Source organism: Strix uralensis, chromosome 12, assembly GCF_047716275.1.
Source record: "Strix uralensis isolate ZFMK-TIS-50842 chromosome 12, bStrUra1, whole genome shotgun sequence".
Lineage (NCBI taxonomy): Eukaryota > Metazoa > Chordata > Aves > Strigiformes > Strigidae > Strix > Strix uralensis.
The window spans coordinates 22,811,207-22,830,069 of record NC_133983.1 but is presented as its reverse complement, the minus strand read 5'-3'; the positions used below and the strand labels follow the sequence as shown (position 1 = coordinate 22,830,069).

The window sequence follows — 18,863 nt, the reverse complement described above, 5'->3', positions numbered from 1 at the left end:
TGCTTTGTAAGGATTTATTCCTATTGTCATCTAGAAATCATGTTTGGGAGGGATCTTGGAACTTGAGTTCAAAGGAATATGCCCATAAAATGTGAATTGCCAGGGGGCAAGGTTCTGGGTCCTATGTTGTATTAGTCAGAAATTATCTGACTGTGCAGGTGAGTGCCAGCGGAGCAGGTTAAGTAACATGCCTGAAGCCAGCTGGACAGAGTAAATAATTGAAGCTGGACTTGCTGTTGTCTTTAGAAAGCCAAACTTCTCTTTGAAAGCCTCTGGCTTCCCCTGTGGCTTGAGTATTTTGAAGTGAAGCTCACCCTTGGCTAGGCTAGAGCAGTCGCCGGAGAGATGAAGGGGTGAACAGCACCTTGTGAGCATGTTCTCTCTACAGCAGTCAAAACCCAGGATCTTTCCTACTTCTGCCAGAAATGATAAGTAAATAAATAAAGGTACCCCCTCTTACATCTGCAATCACTGCGGCTTTCTAGCTCCTATTATCCCAATTATGTAAAGCCTTTGGAGAGGGGCTGCTGGATCAGACAGACTGTGTCACGTCAGGTCGTGCTGAAATCCTTATTCCTAGAATGATTCCTGAGAACGCTCCCGACGGGTCACGCTGACGGTCTGCGTAGCTGGCTTCTGACAACGGCCAGTGGCTGTAGCCTTAGGAGAGGCGCTGCAGAAATTAGGGCAGCGCAGTCTGATCTTTCCCTGCATTGTGTCGTGGCCCTGATTTATAGTAAAGCTGTGGCTGTGCAGCTTTGCCCCGTTGTTCATGCGGAGCAGTTCATCCGAGGTGAATGGAGCAGTGCCAGGAGGAGTCCTGCAGCCCCTGCTTCGTAGGGCAGCATCTCGGATCAAAGGAATAAAACTGTCTGCTTTCAGAAACCCTAGTCCTCCGTTCTCCTGAGAAGCTGAGCAGCCACTGGAATTTGTCTTGGAGTTTTACTGAAAATGTACTCGGTCTGTCTGTTCGTCTCGGTGTCTGTCAGATTCTTTCTGGTGGGTGAGACTGGGGTTTTTTTAGCCCTTCCTATGTTGAAATCATTTAAGTGTAATAACTTCACCACACTCCTTTAGGAAACACAAATATTATTACATGGTGAGAAAAACAAAGGAGAGAGATTGACTTGAAGGGCTCTGAATCACGACTGGCGTGGAGGAAGCTCTCAGCCCTGTTCAGAATCTCTGGCCCTAAGTGTTTTCTTATTTTTTACAGAGCCTGTTTATCTGGCACCGATGTGTTTTTAAGGACTGAATACAGACGCTTCCGCTGCTTTTCAGTTTTGGACTGTGTAGAAAGCTTTTGCCTTTTATGTACACCACCGCCGTCCCACGGTCCGTCCAGCAAGCTCTGTACAGAACCAGAACATGAAAAACGGCCCCAAGAAAGTCAGTATTTAATGTGGAGGCCAAAGCAGCTATTGTCAAAGAAGCAGAATGCCTAAATGGGGAAGGGAATGTCACTGTCGCACCTCTAAGGGCTGTCTTCACTAACGGGAAAAGTGTGCTTTTAGATGCGTTAGCTCATGCTTTAAATATCCCTCTGTAAACAAGGAGAGTTTTATTTTTAGCATAATTGCTGGTCGAAGTGAATCCTGGATCCTCGGTTCCCTCCCCGTCCTCCCCATTAGGATTCACTTTTAGTAGATGTAATTGTGATCTGTGCTTAGTGATATTTCACTGTGTTTTCTTCTCTCCCCCTCGCCTTCCCCCTGTAGCATAAACATACTGTAAGTTGTCCTTGCTAACCTTTATTTTCTCCTCCCCTGTATATGTGGACAACATCCCTTTTAGCATACCGGTTGGAGGCAGATACATCACAATCTTGCTGCGAGGTGACAGAGGTGTGACCCTGCAAACCCCTGATAGTGCTGGCCTGCTGCTCGATGCTGACAAGCCTCCAAGTCCAGGCACGAGGTGTCTTTCTAATTAGGGGTACCCTATCTCTCCTGACCAGCACGGGGTGGAGGGACCCTGGCACAGGGGGTCACATCTAGGGGAGGTGGTTCCTCACCGCTTGCTTTCGGCCGTGTGCTGAAGCACGTCAGCCAAAGCCTGGCTCAAGCTGTCCTATGACCTGTGTGGCAGCCCACAGGCATGTCCTTCCCAAAGCAGATGGCTCTGGGTCATTTCAGTCTCACCCACCCCAAGCGCCCAGACACCCCCAAAATGCCAAAGGGGCTTGAAAGGCATGATACAAAAACCAGTGAATCCGAAATTCCTTATCTACTTCTGCCTTTCATTCTTGTAGGATGTATCAGATCACGTGCTTTTCTTTGTGAAGATGTCCAGCTCTTTCATTTCTTGAAACTTTACAATGCTCTTGTATTGAGATGACACTAGATCCTGGGGATTTGGGGGAGGGGGAGCCAGTGATCCTGAAAGCAGGCATTGTATTCTGAGATGTGCAGTCTGCTGCACTGGGACTGGCTTTGCTTGTCCCTGCTTAAAGATTGCCTTTAGCTGAGCAATATGTGGACACCTAAATCCTCTCAGCCTGATGCATATCGCTGTTGTGCTGTGGCCGTAGCAGGCTCTCAGACCCCTCTGAATGAATGATGCAACTCATATCCCTTCTGGCTTGCATCTCCTCTGAGTCACCGGGAAGTCCTGTCACTCTCGGCGCTCGCTCGAGCAGGAACGTCAACTCTAATCGTTGCTGTCAGACCCAGATACCACTGTCTCTGAAGACCAAGCTCTCTGAAGCCAGCCCGTGGGTACGTCTGAGCCCATCCGTGCCCGTGTGTTCCAGGAAGGCTATTCCCAGCTCTGGCGTGAGCTCTGCGTGTGTTTCCCTGAACTCTTTAACAATGCAGTTGCTTTCTCCCAGGCAGGGCAGGATGCAGGGTGGCAGTGAGCCAACAAGGGCCTTTTGAAATGCCCCAATACTCCCTCATCCTCCCATGGGTTTATTTCTCAGTTTGCAGTTTGTTGTGCCCTCGCTGGGAGGTGGGTTGCGGGACTGAGAAGACATAAGCGGCTGCAGCGCGTGGTCCTGCCTCCTCCCGTCGGGAGGTAACCTCGCTTCGGAGTAGGGGTGCATTGTGGTTTTCCCTGTGATGCTCGGCATATGTTGAGGGTCTTAAGGCACTGGGTGCTCTTGCTGGGCAGTCACCAAGCTTTCTGACTACTGGAATTTTTGCCTCCCACCTTTATCCATCTCTTTCCCCCCATTCTGCAGCACTCTGTGTGGCTAAGCCCTATGGAGACAAGAGTCTCCACCAGCAAACTCCTAGAGACATTGGTGTCCTGATGAAGGTGCTGCTGATCCCCCCTGTATCTCTGGGGGTTTGATTAAGGTTGAAATATCTACAGTAAATGCTCTGGGCTTTAAACTGTGAGTGTAGATAGAGCCTGTAACCTCAGGAGAGGGTGATCTGCATCCGGACTGAATATTTTGGGGAGCAGCTGTTTGGCTCTGGTCGAGGCAGTGGGGTCCTGTGAAAATGAGCTGCAGGACATGGGAAAGAGCCTTTGCCACGAGGGCAGAGGCTAGCCTGGGAAGGATCCCGCAGGAAAAAGCCTCCAGCTCAAGAAGAAAGGTTGAGATCCCCTCCTCCCCAAGCTGCTCAGGGATCGGTCAGCGCTGGGGGCTGCTGACAAGCTGGTGAGGCGGCAGCGAGGGGTGGCTCAGTGCAAGGGAGATGAGGACGAGGGGAGGGCATCCAGCACGTGGGGCACCGTCATTCTCTGCGTGACATTTGCCCATCTCTATAACAAGTAACAGACTCTGGGGAGTGAACAGGGCACAAAAATAGTAAGTGATTTGGAAGACCACTAAAGGTTTTAGCCATTATTTTCTCTGAAGCAGGTGAAACTCGGCCAGTCAGGAGCTTTGGGGCTTTAGTCAAGCCCTAGTTCAGGCTGTGCCTTGCCTGGTAGGAGTGCCACGCTGAATAGTGGCAGGAGTGGGCGATACAGAGGGTGATGGGGGAACAAGGCAAAAAAAGGCAGGAAATGAGGCTTCATTAATTACATTAACCACAGAGCAACTTGTAGGCAGTGGGAGCTTCTCAGCAAGCAAAATGCTGCCCAGGGAGGCAGTGTGATCGAGAGCAGTCACAGCAAATCTGAGCCATTGCGCTGGCCTGCTTGGGGCAGCCCCCTCTCCCATCTCTGTGGTGCATGGCCCTGGTGAGCGTCTCTGAGAGCATCTCTGAGCCCTGAGAGCCTCCGGGAGCCGTCCCTGGCACTGCGGGTCGAGGAGAGGAGGAGGGTTTCCTTAGGTCCAGCTTCTCTTCCCGCCCGTGCCGCTGACCTGCAGGACTTGTTGGGCTCATAGCTTGCTGGATGGGTCAGGACAGGGACGTCACAGTGTGGCCTCTGTAGCCTTTTAGGTGCTATTGTTATACAAATAACTATATCTCAGCTCTGGAAGTTTGTCCTGACATTTCTATAGTGCTTTCACACAACAGCAGCATTAAATTGGATCGACTTAACAGGGATGGCGGCCAAACACTTTGATGCTAATGGTTGCAGTGAGCACTTGTATTTATATGCCCTCAGAAGTGTACTTTCCAGGGCAGCAGGGTAGCTCCTTCTCTCAAACCACTGTTCAAACCACCTGTTGCCAGAACAAAAGACAGAATAGAGAAGTCCGGGGCCGCAGAGCCTTGCTTTTGAAAAGTTTCTATTTTAGGAAGAGACTCTTTGTGTTTGCTTAAGTTTCCGCGAAAAGCAAATGCCAGTTTGTCATAATTTGGTTTGCGTTTTAGGTGTTTCGCTGAAAACTGACGTGTCTCTCCTTGTCCGTTCCCCTCAGTGCTCCTCACAGCAGTGAACTGTTACAGCGTGAAAGCTGCTACTCGTGTTCAGGATGCCTTTGCCGCGGCAAAACTGCTGGCGCTGGCTTTGATCATCATTCTTGGCTTCGTGCAGCTTGCAAAGGGTGAGTATGTTTCCTTTTTCTTTTGAAGGTGGTGTGCAGTTAAAGCAGAATCTGGGGATTAGGGATAGAGCCCAAGAGTCCTAACCCAAGCATTTCAGAGCTAGCAGAAGTGCTTTACAAATGTCTTTTGTTCTCTTGCATGCTTGGGTGATATTTCCAGCTCATGCTTTGCAAAGGGCTGAGCGCTTTTGTGCATTTTATTTGCGAGGTTTTGTATTTATTTCGCTGAAGTTATGCGGGAGTTTGTGCTACTGGAGCCCAGCATATACTACCCGAGGTCTTTTCTCCTTAATGCAGTCACTGTGTGGCCTCTCTCTTTGAGACTGCAGAGCTGCCAAGTCTACAGGGAATGAGAATTTTGGTGCTATGGCCCTCGGAAGTCTTTTCTGTAGCTGGTAGCTGGTCATGGCTATTTGTTAGTAGAGGAGTATCTGCACGTGCAAACCACCCCCAGTAGTTTGGTTTTTTTTTTCCCAAACTGCCCCAGTCCATTTCCCTTCTTCCTGCTTCAGGTATGGAACAGCTTAGTCGAGTCTGTAGGGTCACACAGGGAAGCGTGGGTCAGGCAAGGCTGCGGAAACCACATGATGAATAGTGATATTAGGGCTCTCAGCTGACACCAGCACATATGTCTGTCAACTAACGTCCAAAGAAGAAGATAAAAATGTGACGATAAAGCAAATTTGCTGGTGGTTTTGCTTGTTTTCTTCATGCACATTTAAAATCCTCTCAAACCCAGAGAGATACTTTGTTCCAAACCCATCTGATTAACCAATCCACACAGATAAGCTTTACTGTGCTTTTTTGTGCGAGTTCTGAGAAATAAATTCTCTTAGGGAACACTACAGACCCCATTTGTTAAATGTGGATAAAAGTCCATAGATAGTCCCGCCTGTCTCTGTACTGGCAAGAGTGTGTGTGTATGTTTGTGTGTGCACGTGGGTCTTTTTAATTCCTGTCTCAGCTATGGGAGCCAGTGCTGTCTTTGCAGAATTTCTTGCTTTATCAGAGGTTTTCTTTTCTTCCAGCTCAGTGCCTACGCTCAACAGGAACATTGTTTGAGGCTTATCACAAAATATACCTCCTTCCTCTTTATATCTCCGCAGGCTGCTTTGCTGAATTTTTTTTCTCTCTTAAAAGGAAAAGGATAAGTAAACATAAATCTCTGCTAGTTCTTTAATATTTTACCAATAAAAGGTCTTTGCAATTGTTTTTTGCTTGCAGGTATTAATTTGCTTCTTCTGAATCACCTTCCCTCCCTCTGTACTATTTTGTCTTTTTGTTGAGGGTGAATCACTTTCTGCCGTGGTTCCTCAGGTACAAATACATGATATTTCCATTGACTTATATCTAACCAATAAGAGATTTCTGTCTTGTGTACAAAAAACCCCATACTCTTCTGTTTCAGAAGTTTTTTACCTCCTGTGAAGCCTATTACAGTTTTAAGTTTTTGGTAGGTCTGAAGAGGTACAGCTGTGTCTTGTGTGCATCTTGCAGCACCGCTCATTTCATGTGACGTTTAGTTTTCTGATAAACTACCTGGTCACCTCAGTCTGAGGGAAAGGTAACAAGATCAAAAGCAATACTCAGATGATAACATCTGAAGGCAAAGGCCTTTTCTTCCTGTCTGTGCACACAACGCTTGGCATAAAGCAAGCTGGTTCAGAGTGGGAACCTTGGGATCTACAGAGGATGCTCCTCACAAAGGCCACGTTCACACTTTCTCCTAAGTGGCACATTACTGCTTGTCTGAGTTCCTGTTTTACAACATACTGCCTGGGATTCTGCCTGTGATCTAACAAGGACTTTATTAATCCCCTTACAGAAGTTACAATCTCTCTGGTAGGTGCTTAAGAACGTGCAAGCTCCTTTCATATGTCCTTCCTTAGCTTCCACCTATATTTTGCAACTTTCTCAATCTTTCTTTAAATCACACCAGGTAACTCGATGCTTATATGTAGCAGGGGTACATCAAGACACTGCCTTTTTTCTTCTTTTTTTTTTTTTTTCAAGGAAAGCATACTAGCATCACGTGAAGCATAGTGGAAATAGGAAAGCGCTCCACTCTTCTCCATCTTTGTTGGGGCAAGACATGATGGGTGCAAGCTGTGGGGCCAGGGAAATTAATTAGCCATTAGAAAAACACTTTTAACTGTAATGCAGAGCTCAAGTAGATTGTCCAGGGAGGCTATCTCACTGCAGATTTACAACAACAGGTTAATAAATGCCTCTCGGGAATGGTTCAAGTGAGTCAAAGCTGCCTTGGAGCAGGGGGACAAACCTGGTGCACATGGAAGCTGCCGTGTCTGTGCCCTCTGCACATCACTAGTACGGTGCAGGGCTGCTGGATCTTCTCCAGGCGAAATACTGCAGACCCAGTCTTTTAATGTGCTGACGCTTTCCGAGGGGCAAGTTTTTTTCTAAAAGCCTGTTTAACCTCTGAGTGGGTTGGGCGATCCCCAGTCCAGCCATAACCACGGTGCCATTGCTTTTACTGCTCCTCTGCGTGCCTTGTTCTCTGTCATACCCGTTCCAAAGCTCCTTGGACAAAGAGGACTCTGACCGCCACCAGCTCAGTAAATTCAGAGCTGGCAGCTACTTTTGGGGTGAAATACCCACCAAGGTGATTTGTTTGGGGCTGCATTTCAGCGGTGAAGGAGTTGTGTGTTCCCATGACACTCCAGACAGTGCCTGACCAGTGCTGGTTAACTTGCTTTAATGGTTCCTGTCCCGTTGCTGGTTCATGTTTACAGTATCCATAAACAGAGAGGAGGAGCAATACCACAGTTTCTTGCTCAAATGTGGAAACTTCTGAGACTTCACAGAAGTATGTCTTTCTCTGTACTGACCTCCCGCCTTCAGCTTTTGGCTTTTTTTCTTTTTATCCTTTCATTGGATATTTTCATTATTTTCAGAAAAGCAGTAACATCTCAAGACAAAGAAATATGTGGCAATATTACCACACAGAAAATCGCGTTTCCTTGTGATCTCTCCCTGGACAGCTGTTTTACATCACTTCTTTCATGCAGCTTCAAAAGGAGGGTAGAAGTTGGTTTCCTACTTGACAGCCTTTCAACTACTTGAAAGTTGACTCACTATAGCTGACCCACTTGGGATGCAATTATTGTACTAATACAAAAGTTACACTTTTAAAAGCCTTTGTGGGGCTACAGTTACGTTGCTTTAAAAGTTCAGTGTCCTGGACTGGTATATTGGTGTGTAAAACCTTATATATGGACCCCCAACTGCACAGCCCACCAGTCTGGAGGACTTAAATAGTATAAATAACTTATGACATAGAGAGGATAAGGATTTTTTCACTCCAGTGTTATAAAAACTAGGCTTATTTTTGGTTCTCCTCTTTTACCAGCTCTCACAAATTGCCTTCTGTCCAGCCACCTCTGGGTATTTTTTGGCCATATTCTTGACCCGGTGAGTGGGATGCCTGCGACTAGATTGTGCAGCCGGTTTGGACAGTGGCTGTGGAGGTTTAAGGGGTGTTTTCTGCACTGGGTGTGACACAGAGGTCTGGGGTTAGGTCTGCAGCTGTGCTCTTTGTACCCGATCACCCTGCAGCTTAGAAGTGCCTTAAAAACTAACCTAGGCATGAAATGGTCAAAAAAATGTGCTAACCTGTAAGGACACACCCGTGCTTTTTACATGTGAGGAAATCCAGGAAAGGTTTTGATGTCAAAAAATTCTGAAAAAAACATATCCCAGGCGTGTTTTAGGTAAATTCTTTTCTGTTTTGATGTCTTAGGGTTACTTATATGTTCATCTGCCATTGGGCAGCTCAAGCAGCGAGGTGCCGTTCCTGGCTGCTGCGCGTTCGGGGAGTGCTGCAGTGCCAGGCTCCAGCCCTCGCTGCAATTCCTCACCAGCAGTTCTGCTTAAAAAAAAAAAAAAAAAAAAAAAAAAAAAATTGGTCATTTGAGCCTCAGGAAAATAGAATTTAACACTCATTTTATTGAATTATTTCTATTGAACTTATTGTACCTCTTAATGCCTGATTTCTGACTTTAAATTTCTCATCTGCGGTGCCTGGAGTGCCTATTTGGTGGCAGCAGCATTATTCTCTCTAACTCCCTTCACTGGGCTTGTCAGAGAGCAGCAGTTGCATGTGCTGAACAACACAGGGTGAATTAAGGACAAAGGAGGCAAGTTTATCTCCAGACATTTGCCATGGAGAACTTAGACTAGGCAGTGAGTTTTGTTTTCAGTCTCATCTTTACTTTAAATAGATGTTTACCGTGTCAGCCAGCACTGGCATGCCCCACCCCAATATCATTTGCTCTTTGTAAAATAGTATTTAGAGGTGTAGTTGTGGCTGGCAAATTCTGAACTCAACAGGGGGGATTTCAGAAAGTACCTAAACTAAGATTCAAACCTTCAGTCATTAATGTGTGCTTAGCATGGCTGTGACACCTCCTAAAAATATCATCTCAGTACTCCAGGTGCGAAGCAACATCTTGGTGCTGTGGGAGTGCATGTACATCTGGGTGCTACTTTCATTTATCAGATCTCTTTGGCTTTTGCTAGAAAATGCACATTTGGTCTCTCTGTCTTTCTCTGTGAGAGTTATTGTGCTAGTTCCCTGTCCAAACTTTCTTCTCTGCCTTTTTTTGGTGAAAAATCCCGTGATTAAGAAAAACTGGAGGGAGGGAAAGTTTACTCACTCTTCCTTTCCTCCCAGATTTTCTTCTCTGTTGCCAGTGGTAACGTCAGTTGAATGTCCCAAAAAAGCCCCTTGAGCCCGATCTGGAGTGAGAGCGGGGGGCTGAGCGGGTGAGCTCTGCAAGCAGCAGAGCCGAGGAGGCGGCTGTACGCATGGGGAGAGCAGGGCTGCTCTGGAGGGGTCCTGTTGACATGGCAGGAAAGCTTCATTTTGTGACTGGTAATTAAAATCTCAGGCTCCCTCAGGTCTCGGAGGGCACACAGATACTAAGAGAAAACAAGAGTGGTCGTTGTCTGAATTCTCTTGGGTTTGTACCTACATTTAATCACTCTTGGCCATCCGGAGATGACTGGGCACTTAGCACAGCTGCCACAAGTTTTCCTTTGACCCGGTCTTATCTCTCACGTCCGTAGGGTGAACCCAAGGGTGAACCTGATCGGCAGGTCAATGTTTAGGAGTTTGTTTTCAATTGATTTATTTCCTGCCACATCAGTCATGACCTGCTTTTCTGCTAGCTGAGGTAGCACTGTGGGGTGCTGTAGGGAGCAGGGCAGCCGTTGTGCTCGTGTCTGGGCCTGGAGGGACCAGCTCACCCAAGGGACTGGCTCCAGGACATGACCTGGGACCCAACAACGGAGCTGGAGGTGTCTGAGAGGAGTTTGGAGCCCAAAGCCAGACCAGCTGAGTGTTCACCCAGCCAGGCCATGACTAACTCGCACTGAAGATCCTCTTCAGCGGAGAATAGGCAAAGCCTATGGATAGTAAATGTCCCTCAAGCTTTGAGTGTGGCCCTGCAAGTTGGGGCTGAGGCTTGTGCACAAAAGACTGCAAGAAAAGCCTGCCCTGCAGCTGCCCATGCCGCTTCTTGTTACACTGGCATTCAGAAATGCCACTATAACATGATTTTCCAGCCGTAAGCTTTGAAGGAAAGCTATTGTGCTTCCCTTACTCACCCTTTTGTTCACAGAGCACACGGAGAGTGGAAGACTGTACTGAAGGAGAGCACGGACAAGGCAGCTGGGAAAGCTGCCAGCATCCTGCACCTCTAAATCACATCAACCACATGTCGGAGATTAATCAGGCGTCTTAACGCTGGAGGGTTGATACAACACAATTATGTTTTACGGGCCTCTCACTCTCTAATCTTTGATTTCTTTTCCAGCCAAAAGTGGAGGCAAATGCTGAGGCCAGGTGGGCACGGCAGTTAGCATGCTATGCGGCTTGCCTGCTCTGGTTTGGAGTGAGCAGTGGTTTGTTTCTGCTCAGACAATTTTTTTCTTGCCCTCTCTGCCCAGCAAATTTGGGGCAATTATAGATTGAACTCAAGGATAGAGTTCAGCCTGCGGGGGCTTTTGCGTTTTACAAGTGCAAAGTTGCCTGTCCAAAAATAAATAAAATGCATTTAATAACAACAACAAAAACCAAACCCCAAAATACAGAAGCAGTTGGTCAGTGACCTGTGCTGCTTGTTATGACCCCTGTGAGTTGGAGTGGCTCTGTACGCACCCGCGGAAGCTTGGCCTTTAGTGCTGATGTGAACTGTTTGTTCAACGCTGCGTATGGAGGCTCATAGCTGCTTTAACTCTTTGGGGTGGAAATGTGCCTTGACACCTGAAAAGCTGCTTTATCCAAGGAGTTGTGGATTGTAGCGTGTTGCTCATTTTCGGTGTCCGGGATGGACAGCTGGATCAAGGTAGGTGCCTTGCATCCGAGGCTGAGGAGCGCATCTCGTGTGTGCCCCAGGGGACCTGCTCACCGCTGCTGCGGGCTGAGTGGGTTTTAAGGCAGCTGACGTGAGAGGCTTTGTTGGCTTCTCATTTTTCCAAGCGCAGCTATCCCAGCAATGCAGACATATTTAACTAGAGAGCAGCTAATACTTCGGTATTTGCTTCTTTGCATCTCTGGATCTCCTCTCTCTGTCCCTCTGAAGTCTTTGGAAGCAGCCGTTCATGCCTAAGGTGTATCAACGCAGTCGATAGCTCTGTGTGTGTGTGTTTACACATGTGCTCTTACTTGCATTTTATACTGATCCTTTCCCAAAGCCTTCAACTTTGGCTGAAATTAATGGCCTTGCCTGTGGTGCTAGAGGTGTGGGTGACAGGCAGGAGGATCTGCCCTCCCCAAATGTTCTTGGCTCTCCTGCATGTCAAGCTGGTTGGCTCTGGTTAACCCCCCCCCAGCGCCTGGTCAGGTGGCTCCTTCTTGTTTGTCATGCTTGATCACAAGTTTCTATGGATGTGGATTGAACCCGTTGAGCAGATATGAAAAGAGAAAAACAAGTTCATGGAAGTGGCTGGAAACCCACTGGGTGGTTTGTTTGGGGTTTGCACCTTGCTGTTCCTCTGCCCAGATAGGGACAGACAAGGGGGCATTTAGGAAACACCTTTCCATTCTGTGCTGAGGATCAAAGGGACCCTGTTCACCCAGGGTCTCTGCGTGGCCTCCGTGCTCTCTGGCTCCCAGAGGAGGCATGGTTTTGCACGCCATGCATCACTCCAGGGCTCTGTCTGCTGCTTTATTTCTCATCAGCAAACATTTGTGCCGGCAGACACGGAGGCTGTGAAAATCAAGAGGTGTTTGCTTAGGAGGAGGAGGGTAAAAGGTTTTTCAGAGGTATCAGTAGGATGCAGAGTAGGTGAGAAAGGTAAAAAACATTGTCTGGCCCAAGAAGTGTCCACTGCAAAAGGAGGAGTTGTGAAGCTCGGGTACTGTGTGGAGTGGAGTGAATCCAGGAGCCCAGACCCTTGGCTTCACCCTGGAGAAGACATTTTCAGACCCATAAACTCCTCTGTTACGGGTCCCAAGTTTAAGAGCTGCTATTCAAAACTGCCTCATGCAGTGCTGTCTGCAGAGTGGCAGCGACCAGAGAGGAGCAAACAGCTGATGTGGCTACTGAGTGTGCGCTTCCCGCCGAGCCACGAGCTGCCGAACGGATGCTCTCCTAACCCTGGCCCCTGCGTGTTTCTTGCTGTCTTGTTTTTCTGACTCAGTCGATTGAACTCTCGCTGATTGTCTCAGGAAATGGCTCAACAGCTGAGTAGATCTTCTTCTCTGGGGTTTTTCGTATATACAACACATTTCTCCCTGGCTCGGTTTCTTCCACGAGCGAGACGCGCTGAGGGCCCCCCCTTTTTCTGCTGAGCTCTCTAGATGGCTGTGTTCCCTCTCCTCGTTGTTTAGGCAAGTTAAAAATATTTAATTATCATTAAATGCTTTCTGCAAGAGAAGATTGCTGTGCTATTAAAACTGGAATGGACATGACTGGGGAGCAAATGAACATTTTCAAAGAAAGGGTCTGAACACGCAGTGCATGGACCCAAAATAGGTCCCTTCAGCAGAAAGGCCCCAGGTGACCCATCGCTTGCCAGCGCAATTACCAGAGTCTTGGCAGCTGGCAAGATCAGCAAATGGGGTTTATGTCAGAGCTTGTTACCTTAATTTGGTTAATTGTAGAGCAGAGTGCATTGAACAGCCAGTTCAAACCAGGTTTCAGATCTCCAGGGTGCCGGGCACGGGCAGGGCATTGCCTAGAGAGCAGCCGGGGCTGCATGGGCTGGGGAGGACAGGGGAGCTGGGAGCGTGGGCAGAGCGCGGCTTCGCCCGGGATGCTCTCACTCACAGACCTCTCGCTCCACGGGAGCAGTCGAGGCCGTGCTTGGCAGCCTCACCTGTGGATTTGTAACCCCTGATTTGAGCCAAAGTCTGCAATTCAAGCCTCCGAATTCTGGAGGCTCGAGTTGCACATTCAGGCTTGAAAGATGCAGTGTCTGGAACTGAGGTTCAGACCTCCGTTTTGAACAGCAGGTCCTCAGGGGCGTTTGTAGTCAAGGAAGAAAGTAACAAGAGGACTGTGCTGGACCATCTGCCCAGTATCCCCAGTCTCCAGCTGGGGCCAGCAGCAAGCATCAGAGCAAAGTGTAAGGACAGGGAGGACAAGTGGTGTTTCCTGGACGCTTTCTCAGCCTCCAGTGCACCTCTGGGTCCTCTGCGGCAGAGGAGGTACCTTTGTGCGATGGGTTTCTCTTCCAAGGATTCGCAGGCACAGTCAGAGCTCACCCACCGTGTTTTACAACTTGGCCCGTGTGGGAACATACCTGGGATACCTTTCCAGCATCGCTGTTGGAGTTTGGCTTTTTTACCCCAAGATGTATAATCTGGTGCCAGTTATTTCTGTAAAGGCATCGCTGGCGGGCACAGATTATTATCTTTCTGGTGATCCTCTGTCTGGCAGGGTGGGACAGAGCTTTGTGGTGATGGTGGGAGAGGATGGCTGCTCTGCTGGGATGGGATCTTCCAGGTGTGCTTGTTAAGGAGCCCAGCTCCTGTCATGCAACCAAGAAGTAATAAAGCATGAAAGAAGCAAAAGTTGTGGCAAAGATGTGGACACCTGAGAACACGAGTTTGTCCCCCCGGGGTGGGAAGAGAAAGATAGCAGCTCCTGTGGTTATTTAATCAAGTTCTGATATGTTGCTAAATGCATTTTACCATGGGAGTGTAAAGATGTGAAGTCTGGCAACTCACTGCAAGTTTTTGGAGAACTAGAACTCTTGCTAGGTGAGGCAGGGAGAGGGCAATGAGGTGTCAGCTTTTCAAGTGTTAAGGAGGAACAAAAAGCCCCTTCCTTCTTACCTAGTCTCCTCTCCTGGCTGCCTCCACCCTGAGTTGCCACTCCTTTGCCAGTAGCTGCATTTCGGTGCTTCAAAGAGATGCATTTGGTGCATGCCGCGGCGCCTGCAAGGAAGAGGTGTGCGAGTAATTAGTTACGTCCCACCTATCCATCGCTCCATCCATCACCCCTGCCCACCCACAGGGTAATGAAATGTCAGGCTGTTTTAATTTCTTTGCTTCAGTGCTGCTCCCGTAGCGGTCCTGCGCTGCCTCTCCCTCCTCCTCGCTCGTGTGTGCTGGAGGGCAGCAGTCCTGACTCACAGCCACAGTGTCTGTACAGCCCAGCGGGCCACGGAATCAGGCTTTGGGCCCTTCCTTGCGCAGAGGCTGAAGATGCCCGTGGCTCCCAAGCGTGTGGCACATCCTGCATCCAGGCGTGTGGTTTCTTCTCTCCTCTCCTGGCCAGCTGGGCGAGGGCGGCAGCTCAGCCCTGCCTCGGCGGCACCACCACCCGGTTTCCGTGTGAGGTTTGGGACGGCACAGAGCGAAACTCGCAGATGCCTCAGAAAAAGGAACATTTGGCCTGAGAGCTTTTTGTCTGTGATGAACAGAAAGAGGCTTTTGGTGGAAGCTGGTGTCCAGGTGTGGACAAGAAATGGAGGTGTGAGCCCGCGGCAGGATGCTGCTTGTGCCCTGGCTCCTCCCAGATCAGAACATCCTCCTGATGTGCTAAAAGTGGTGGTCCCTCAGCCTGGGGTGGGGGAACTGGGCCGAGCACAGCAAACCTTTGAGATGTCCTGAGGGGTGTTTGAAACTCCTGGAGAGCTCTCCTAGTCCATCCATGTGCTGTGCCAGTAGCTAATTACAGACACGGTTAAGAAAAAAGTGTATCTTATTCCCATAACAAAAGACCTGGAAAGAACTAGCCTGGTAATTATTCAGGAGTGGGAGAAAATAAACTCAGTAAAGCTGAGCCCAAGGGATCCAGCAGAATGTGATACTGTGCACACCCACCTCCTGCTCAGCCTTTTTATTCACAGCCAGGCCAGGGCATTAATGCTAAATTAAGATTATATGACTGAACCTATAAGCCAGGAATTAAGGTTAAATGTGCCTCATGGTATCAGTCTCTCTACACTTCCTGGCTTTCCTGTTACAACCTGGTGTACATTTCCTAACCTCACTTTTTAAAAAGTATTGGTGCATTTTGCTAAGGAGATTCACTGGCTAAAGGGACGTTCAATACAACCAGCATATCCCAAGGCAGATTCAGAAGAGACCTTCCTAGTGCAAGGAGCTGCTGGGGGAGAGGGACAAGGCAACACCAGTGGAACAATCTGCAGTGGGACCTGGACAAGTCGAGCCTTGAAAATCTGCTGACATAACTGTGCTGGGTGCACTGCTGCCCAGTGCATGAGCTGCTGCTCTGGTTCTGGCTCTTTTGCAGCTCACACCCACAGCATCCCCTTGCAAATGGGATAGCGGCTGGCCAGGGAAGAAGGCAGAGGGATGCTGGTTTCCTGGGAAGCTTTGTGAGCAGAGAGCATTTTGCCATGTCAGGGAATATCTTTTTGCCCTAGTTAGGACTCAGCAGGAGCAGGAGGGAGAAAGGAGGTGAAGAGAGCAATGCCCGGGATGGAAAGGATGGGGATAGAGCTGAAGGATTGGGTAGAGACGGGGAAAGACAAGATGTAGCTCTCCCCCACACACAGAGCAGCTCCGTGTCACTGGACAGATTTGGAGCAGTCCCTTGAGAAGTTCCATGAATGAAAGATGCACCAGGAGACTGATAGTGCCATTGGGGAAAAGTCCCCCTTTCCACCACTAAAAAAATGAGCGCGAGGCGCAAAAAGGTCCGAGCACCCCTATTTGTTACCCAGCCACTGCAAAAGTGGCTTTTGGTGGCACAGTGGAGTGAAAGTTCCCAGCGTGAGATGGGAAGAAAGGCCATCCAGAGGAAAAATGCCTGGTGTATTAGCATCCCTCTCCTTTCCCCAGCTCCATGTCCTGGGTACCTTGTGCTAAGAGATGAAGGGTTAAGCTCCAGGCCCTGCTGACTGCCATGTGATGCATTTGCTCGGGTGATTAGTAAAGATCTATGCCCTAAGAGGAATCACATGGGCTTCGACAGGGCTCCCTGGATGCAAACATGCCCTGCCGAACCCTGCCTCGCTCCCCGCTTCCGTCCTCACCGAGGGGAGCGCTGGGTCCGGGGAGGGGAGCGTGGCTTCGCCATCCCAGGCCTACGCCCAGGCTCCACATCAAAAGGCAGGGAACAAAACAACTGCAGAACATTTTAAAGCAAAATAAATAAACCCTTGGCTCCTCCGGGAGAGTTCTTACCAAAGGTACAATCTATTTATGGCTCTTTATTTCAAAAGCAGATACATAACAGGAACTTTAGATATTCAAGCCCTAAAGAAGCTAGCTTCTGATATTCAGGCCTCAAAGAACCTGACTTCCCACAATCAAAGGGATTGCCATAACCCTCTGCTTTATCAGGTGGCTGGTGGGACCAGAGGAAATCCTGGGTTTCTGCTTTATGGGGTGGTTGGTGGAAGTGGAGGAAATCCTGGGTTTTTATCGAATGAAAGCAGCTTTCAGTCGAGAGGACAATGTGACAATATCTGTTTTCATAGCATCTTCCAGCAGGAAGGTCCCCAGAACCTTTTCTTCGCAGGGCAATATCTGGGAGATTACCTTGGTGATAGCAGGTTGCAGTGTGGGAGAGGCTGAGCTCTCAGTAACGACTGGTTGCTCGAGACAAGTATATTTGGGGCTTTACTCCAGATGAACTAAGCACTGTAAAACTGGAGGAATCAGCCCACTAGAAATATGTAGACACGCTCTCCAGCATAACCCAAAATGCATGAGTGTGACAATTAAGTATCCGAAGAGCAGCTTTTGCCTCCAGGTTTCTCTGTTTCAACACCCGCGGAGGCCCTTGGGGTTCACAGTTTGTCTGCATTGATCCGTTTTTGTTTGCTGCAGGTGATGTGACAAACCTGACTCCTGAGCACTCCTTCGAAGGCACAAAAGTAGGCGTGGGGAATATCGTCTTAGCTTTGTACAGCGGCCTCTTTGCCTATGGAGGATGGTAAGATTCCACTGAAAAGTGCTAAATACTATAGTGCATTCCTTTTTCCCTAGATTATGTCTGCAGGAGGAGTGTGGCCCAGGACTTTCCAAGTCTTTCTTGTAACCAGGGCAATGAGGCAGATGCTTTGGGTTTGCCTAGTAATGTTAACAGTCGTACTTCACACCCCGGTTCCAGCCAGGACACAGAAGCAGGAGTAAGTGGAGGTCATGATGGGATTTAGAAGCAACAGCAGAGGGTGGGTGATGAGGCACCATGATGCTTCGTGCAGCTCCTCGGTGTAGTAAGAGAAGGCAGCAGGGTGGGTTTAGCTCGCAGAGGAGAGATGTGCTACATGGCAGCAGATTACTTGGAGCACCAAATTAAAGCTCTTTATCAGTCCTGTTGAGCACTTGGAATCAGAAGGGCCCTGCTCAATTTGCTGTGAAGTGAATTTGCTGGAAGGGATCTTACCCCTGGACTCAGCACTGGTGAGGCCGCCCCTCGATGAGTGGGTTCAGTTTTGGGCCCCTCACTCCAAAAAGGCCATTGAATGACTCGAGCGTGTCCAGAGAAGGGCAACGGAGCTGGTGCAGGGTCTGGAGCACAGGTCTGATGGGGAGCGGCTGAGGGAACTGGGGGGGTTTAGTCTGGAGAAGAGGAGGCTGAGGGGAGACCTCATGGCCCTCTCCAACTCCCTGACAGGAGGGTGCAGAGAGGGGGGATGAGTCTCTTGAGCCAAGGAACCAGCGCCAGGACAAGAGGGAATGGCCTTAAGCTGCGCCAGGGCAGGGTCAGACTGGCTCTTAGGAAGGATTTCTTTGCAGAAGGGGTTGTTGGGCGTTGGAATGGGCTGCCCAGGGCAGGGGGGGAGTCCCCATCCCTGGAGGGGTTGAAGAGTTGGGTTGACCCAGTGCTGAGGGATCTGGTGGAGTTGGGAACCATCAGTGTGAGGTTCATGGTTGGACTGGAGGAGCTTCAAGGTCTTTTCCAACCTCGATGATTCTGTGAAAACAGGCCAGTTACAGCCCTCCTTGTTGCCTAGAGGGGTGGCCCTGTCACGGGTGGGTGCAGCTCTTCACCTGCAGTCACCCCTCCTCTTGCAGGGGAGCTGCCAGCATGGGGTGCTGGATCCACCAGCACCCCCCAGGGCTTGTGCTTTGCAGGGTTTGTGCTGTAGCTGTCGGACTGGGCATCAGCCATCACAGGTTTTACCGCAGGTGTCAGTCTCTCTACCCCTCCCGAAATTCCCTTGTAGAGGACTAAGAATAAGGGCTTTGTTTATTCCATGGACTAACCAGAATTAACCACCATTCTTTTTAAATTACAGGAATTACTTGAATTTTGTTACAGAAGAGATGATCAATCCCTACAGGTAGGTGTGTGTCCTGCGATGACTTCCCTGGGCGGAAAGCCTCTTGATCTGGGGAAGCCCCTTCCTCGTGCCTGTAACAGGCAGATCAGCCCAGAAGCCAAGGTCTTTTTCTAGGGAAATAGAAAACGAGATAAATTATTGGTATTATTCCTCCCTGGAATAGGGGAAGGGGAATAATAATCTCTGTATGAGAAGGGCAGTTGTTTACACTGCTTTTCTGTACTGCTAATATTATCAGTGT

The 18,863-nt window shown here is 49.0% G+C and overlaps 1 protein-coding gene across 1 annotated transcript in view; it reads left to right on the top strand.

Moving 5' to 3' along the window:
- SLC7A5 (solute carrier family 7 member 5) overlaps window positions 1-18,863 on the top strand; it is a 41,161-nt gene that overhangs the window by 9,037 nt on the left and 13,261 nt on the right. The window contains exons 2-4 of the mRNA XM_074882001.1: window positions 4,763-4,888; window positions 17,163-17,268; window positions 18,578-18,622. Coding sequence (XP_074738102.1) covers window positions 4,763-4,888; window positions 17,163-17,268; window positions 18,578-18,622 — 277 coding nt within the window. The remainder of the gene's footprint in view (window positions 1-4,762; window positions 4,889-17,162; window positions 17,269-18,577; window positions 18,623-18,863) is intronic.